The 5,622-nt window shown below is 39.5% G+C and overlaps 1 protein-coding gene across 1 annotated transcript; it reads left to right on the top strand.

Moving 5' to 3' along the window:
- The first annotated feature begins 739 nt into the window (after nucleotides 1-739).
- Nucleotides 740-5,269, top strand: LOC147611889 (putative UDP-glucuronate:xylan alpha-glucuronosyltransferase 3). Its single transcript, XM_086783761.1, has 4 exons — nucleotides 740-968; nucleotides 1,198-1,443; nucleotides 2,407-3,107; nucleotides 4,284-5,269. Exons 1-4 carry the CDS (start codon nucleotides 910-912, stop codon nucleotides 5,213-5,215), a joined length of 1,938 nt encoding a protein of 645 aa, XP_086639887.1. The 5' UTR covers nucleotides 740-909; the 3' UTR covers nucleotides 5,216-5,269.
- Nucleotides 5,270-5,622: the final 353 nt, after the last annotated feature.

Here is a 5,622-nt window from a genome sequence, read left to right as displayed (position 1 = left end):
GTTATGGGTGTTTGCCAAGGTTTATCAAATAACAAGGATGATGCACTACCTTTTTAATTAGCCTAAGGAAAGAATTGATCATGGATGAACGTGAAGGGTTATTAGTCTTTGCAAAGGTTTTTTTTTTAAAATCGATCATGGATGAAAGTGGAGGGTTATGGGTGCTTGCCAAGGTTTATCACATAACAAGGATGATGCACTGCCTTTTAACAAGCCTAAGGAAAGAATTGATCAATATTTGCAAAGGTTTTTTAAAGAATTGATCATGGATGAAACTGAAGTGTTATGGGTGTTTGCAAAGGTTTATCAAATAAGAAGCGTCTTGAATATGATGATGGCTTTGGAATGATTGTATGGAGAACAAAATATAGTGTTGTTAGAGTTGAGTGCCCACTAGCAGTTTAGTCACACCAACACCCTACAAATTTTGACACGTTAATGTGAGGTAGTTGAGACATCATCTTGCACTTGAGGGCTCTCAGCTTTTTCTAGAGGAAGAATGTAAAGGGGCAAAGGTAGAACATTTGATGACTATCAAAACTTGCAATGAAAGGTATATCTAACGGTGTAATGTTTAGAATCGTTTGTAGTAAAGGGCTTAGGAAAGGAGAAAATGGTGGTGGCTTTATATGTAAGGTGGGTGATACATCCAATTAATGTTAGTTGCCATAGCTTGAATTTTGCATTAGGTGGCGGAGCAACATCAACAATAATCACGTTTGCTAATCTGACCCAAAACAAAGTGTGTGCACATTCTCCAATTTTTCCTTTGATCTTTGTCTGCTAATTTCTTGTATAATAGAAGCGTTCCGCTTCTTACAATTGCTACTGATTTCACACACAGTACAAGACTTAGTTTCATTATCTTCTTTAGCGACAATAGAATTAATCAAGAAGTTGTGTTCTGCAATGCGATCAGCTTCGGCTTCTAGTAGTCAAGAGCGTAGATATCGTCAGCTTGGATTAGTGTAAGCCGTTATGTAATTTACCCTTAGTGTGATTGATCAGCGAGCTTAATTGTGTGATTGATCAGCGAGCTTAATTGTGTGATCAGGTGCCCCGAAGTTAATTAACAACGCGCGCTGTAGCGGGTTGATTAATAAGCTTTATTTGTGTTGATTGAGGGAGCTAGGGACTGATTTGTGTGGATGAAGGCAGGCTAATGCTTCATTTTGTGCGTGATTAATGTTGATACAGAGATGGGCATGAGGAGAACGGGAAGCACGACCAATTTGCAGATGCGGCGCATAACAGTAACTATACGAGGAAGGCTGCTGCGAAGGAAAAGCAGGCGATTGTGAATATCAAGCCTTCTACGTTGAAGACGCTTGTTCTTGTGTCGCTGCTGTTTGCGACGGCCATCCTGACAGTCACGTTTCCCATCGCCTCCTTCGAATCCGAGCGAGATCTTGTCGCCGCGGCCCAGCAGCAATGGAACTCCGGGTACGTTAGTTGCTAATTAATTCGTAATTAAAGGACTACAACCATTTGATGAGCATTTTAAATACGTAGGGACGAGATTATATAGATGGGATCTACTCTAGGGTGGGTTCACATGACAAGATTGCCACACATGCTCGCCCCTGCTTCTTTTCTAACATCTAATTAATAATTGCACTTCCACCATGGTTGCACCTAGTAAGGTTCACTCCCCGGTCCTCACCACCTCGACTCAGATTACTTCACCACCACGCTACAAGGCCATTGACAATGTCCGAATGCAGTTAATTAGTTACTCTTTGCACCTAAGTGATGTGGGGAATGTCTTGCAAGTGAGGCCCTTGAAATCCAATGATTCCATTAGTTTAACTTGGTCATCAAGCACCTTTACAGTTTGAGAGAAGGCGATATTCTATGAAGACATGGACAATTCATCCCTATTAGTAAATTGAGTTTCTCCTTTATGAGAATTGGATGAGTAGATATCAACTAACCATTTGAACATAGTTGCAAAATTTCAAGGATCTTCAAGGTTGTTGATAAAAACATATGTCTCCAAAAATCAACTAGTTAGCTAAATATCTAGCCATAACTATAGTTTTTAAAGCAATGGGTAGCGTGTTGATGAAAATAGGAAGTGTAACTAAGAACCTCAGAACAAATCAAAAGTGGCAGGAGTGTGTGGTGGATCACCTTTAGCTAATTGATGAAGCCTTTTTTACAAACTTGTTGTTTTGTTATCTTGAGTTCTTATAATACATTAAATTACTTTGTGTAAATTTGATTGACTACAGCAAATGAGTAAACAACAAGAGGTTTCATCATTTTATTTATAGTTTCTAACCATAAGCATATTATAAAGTGCATAGACTTGTCTAGCTTAATCTTATTGACCAAGCATGAGTAAGTTTTACAATTACATGATTGCTATTGTGGTAAGCTTATTAACTTTATATTGATATGCAGTTCAAGGCGTGCAAAGCAGATGGTCAAGATGTGGGAGAGTTTGCAAGAGAAGGAGAGCAATATCAAGAAGGTAGTAGAAAAACAAGAGAAAAACTCTTTAATAAGCTCAAAGATATCCTATTGGGAAGAGCTCATGTCCATGCTAGAATCGCTAGCCAATGATGCAACAAGTGGGCAATTAAAGCTTGGGGTCATTAACTACAATAATGGAATAAGCAATGAGCTAGAGGATGACTTATGGGGATCACTAACAAGGATGGATATAGTGCCTCATTTGGTTGGATTACAAGTAGCAAATACAAGCTTAACATGGAAACATCTATACCCAGAGTGGATAGATGAAGAGGAAGTGTATGAGGTGCCAAAGTGCCCATCTCTCCCCATGCCTGAACTGGAAATGGACACAAAGTTGGATGTGGTTTTTGTTGAGGTGCCATGTGACAAGTCGTCGAATTGGGCAAGGGATGTGCTTCGTCTTCATTTACATCTTGGTGTAGCCAATGTTGCAGCCAATAGCAATAGCTCCCATGTTCTTCTATCTAGCAAGTGTCCTCCATTGCCCAACTTGTTCACTTGTAGGGAACTTGTTGTGAGGAGTGGTGATCTCTGGTTGTACGCAGTGGACCTTCCGAAGCTCAAGAAGAAGCTTACTCTTCCAGTGGGATCTTGTGAGCTTGCAGTGCCCTTAAAAGCCAATAAATGTAAGAAGTCCTCTCTCTCTCTCTCTCTCTCTCTCTCTCTCTCTCTCTCTCTCTCTCTCTCTCTCTCTCTCTCTCTCTCTCTCTCTCTCTCTCTCTCTCTCTCACACACACACACACACACACACAATTTTACGTCCTTGTGTTTACACACACACACACACACACATGCAATTTTAGATGCTTGTGTTTATACAAACACAATTTTATGTGCTTGTATTTAAGGCATTAAGTTTCTTTCTTATTCTTTTATAATTATTCAAATCAACCATGATCAATTTTAAGTAGTCCCAACCCTTGTCATTCCCTTTCATTACTTGAAATGCTTCCCTAGGTTCTAGATACATGTGTTCATTTAGCACTTACAAATTTTATCAAAACAACATCTCTTTTAATACTTAAAGTCTTCTCAAGTATTTTTGGTGCTTCTAAGACCTATTATTCTCCTTGTTATTTTTAGGGGGGGAAAGACCTTTTAATTCAAGATATGACCTTGATAAGGTAAAGGAACCGAAAGCATTAATATATACATTCGTGAAAAGATTTTACTTTTCTTACTTGTTTCTTTAAATTTATGGATAGGGAGGCTATGTAGCTTCCCATTGTAGCCCTTTGATATTGGGCAAGCTATTAAAAGAGGTATCATGATTTAGGTGGACATCGCCTATGGGCATGCCCTACTTCTCTAAGAAGGTCAGTTGTCCACATTTGCATGAATTGGCAGAACCAAAGTTTGCATGTATCCACTTGTTGATATAGGAACTTTGAGATGTAAGTCCCATACAAGCACAAAGAAAAATTTCATATCAAGCTAATAGCCACAAGAATTTCCCTTTGTTGATTCTCCTTCAAAAGTTTGACAGTAAGTTTTAGCTTGATTGTGTTGTTCCAACATATAGGCATTTACTAGCTTGCTTTTTTTCCCCCCCCCTTTTTTGCTTGGGTGTCTTCCAATAAGTAGACTTAATTGAAAAGTTCAAAAGTTCTTTTTTCTTTTTTTGCTTACTCTCCTTTATTAGCTTGCTTTTTTTTTCTCTTTTTTCTTTTTTATTTTGCTCGGGTGTCTTCCAATAAATAGACTTAACTGAAAAGTTCAAAAGTTCAAAACTACTTTACTTTTATTCAAAAGCACCCGGGACCAAACCTCTAAAAGCGAGCTTTATTCTTGGAATTTTGCAGCAACGAAGAGGATGCACAGAACCATGGAAGCTAGGAGAGAGGCTTATGCAACGATATTGCACTCTGCGGACCTCTATGTATGTGGGGCGATTGCACTGGCTCAGAGCATAAGGAAGACAGGCTCCACAAGGGACATGGTGATCTTGGTGGACAGCAACATACAGCAAGAGAACAGGCAAGGCTTAGAAGAGGCAGGCTGGATTGTTATAGAAATCCAGCGCATCCGCAACCCAAGAGCTGAGCCAGACTCGTACAATGAGTGGAACTATAGTAAGCTCCGGCTATGGCAGCTCACTAACTACCACAAGCTCATCTTCTTGGACGCTGATGTCCTTGTGCTTCGAAACATCGATTTCCTCTTTGATTCGGAAGAAATCTCAGCTTCCGGCAATAGTAGAATTGTCTTTAACTCCGGACTCATGGTCGTTGAGCCTAGTGAATGCACCTTTGAACTCCTCATGAGCAACATTGAAGAGATTTTCTCTTATAATGGTGGGGACCAAGGCTTCCTAAATGAGATCTTCACATGGTGGCATAGACTCCCCAAAAGAATGAACTTCCTAAAGCATTTCTATTCTAACTCCCAAGAGGAGTTTGAAGAGAAGACTAGGCTCTTTGGCATGCACCCACCTCTACTTTATGTGCTCCACTTTCTTGGGTACAAGCCTTGGCTCTGCTTTCGGGACTATGATTGTAACTGGCACTATCCCGAGCTTAGGAACTTTGCTAGTGATGTGGCACATGCCACATGGTGGAAACTTCATGACACGATGCCACAACCACTTCAAAGATTCTGCCGCCTATCATCGAATCAAACTGCCACTCTAGTTGCTGACATGGCTGCCTCTCAACTCTCACCAATCCCTGACCCTTACCTCCATTGGCAAAGGAACATCTCCGACCCTCGTTTCCTTCACCCCATAGAGTGCTAGATCCAACTTGTATACATTGGATCACCATTATTTTGTAGCTAGATTTCTAATTAATGTGCCAATTCTTTAATTCAATATTGTTTTTACAACAATCATCCTTGCTCTAGCATTAGTTCCTTAAACTCATTTCAATACTTTACCACACAAGCACACAAGAGAAATGATGAGGTAGCAAAACATACCAATATTTTGATGATCATATTGAAACTATACTATCTTACACTTTGCAAGTTTTACACTAGACTATAATACAATTTGCAAGTTTTAAATAATATTAATCAGTAAAGTCATGTACTCAACAATTAGTTGTCACTTCTTGCCTTGCATGTCTAATCTAACAGAGATGTAAAAAGGGTCACTTTCAAGAAAAGAGGTTGAGTTGGTTTTAGCTTAAGAAAAGAGGTTGA

The sequence above is a fragment of the Cibotium barometz genome, chromosome 46 (assembly GCF_041138505.1).
Source record: "Cibotium barometz isolate CiBa-2024 chromosome 46, ASM4113850v1, whole genome shotgun sequence".
NCBI lineage: Eukaryota > Viridiplantae > Streptophyta > Polypodiopsida > Cyatheales > Cibotiaceae > Cibotium > Cibotium barometz.
The sequence above is the reverse complement of the archived record's forward strand: the minus strand, read 5'-3'. Positions and strand labels throughout refer to the sequence as shown.

What these genes read in the sequence shown, in the direction of transcription:
- LOC147611889 (XM_086783761.1), top strand. Translation starts at nt 910, where the DNA reads ATGCGATCAGCTTCGGCTTCTAGTAGTCAAGAGCGTAGATATCGTCAG. An exon ending in TATCGTCAGCTTGGATTAGT is followed by an intron (nt 969 to 1,197) that starts GTAAGCCGTTAT and finishes ATGTTGATACAG; the next exon opens with AGATGGGCATGAGGAGAACG. An exon ending in CAGCAGCAATGGAACTCCGG is followed by an intron (nt 1,444 to 2,406) that starts GTACGTTAGTTG and finishes ATTGATATGCAG; the next exon opens with TTCAAGGCGTGCAAAGCAGA.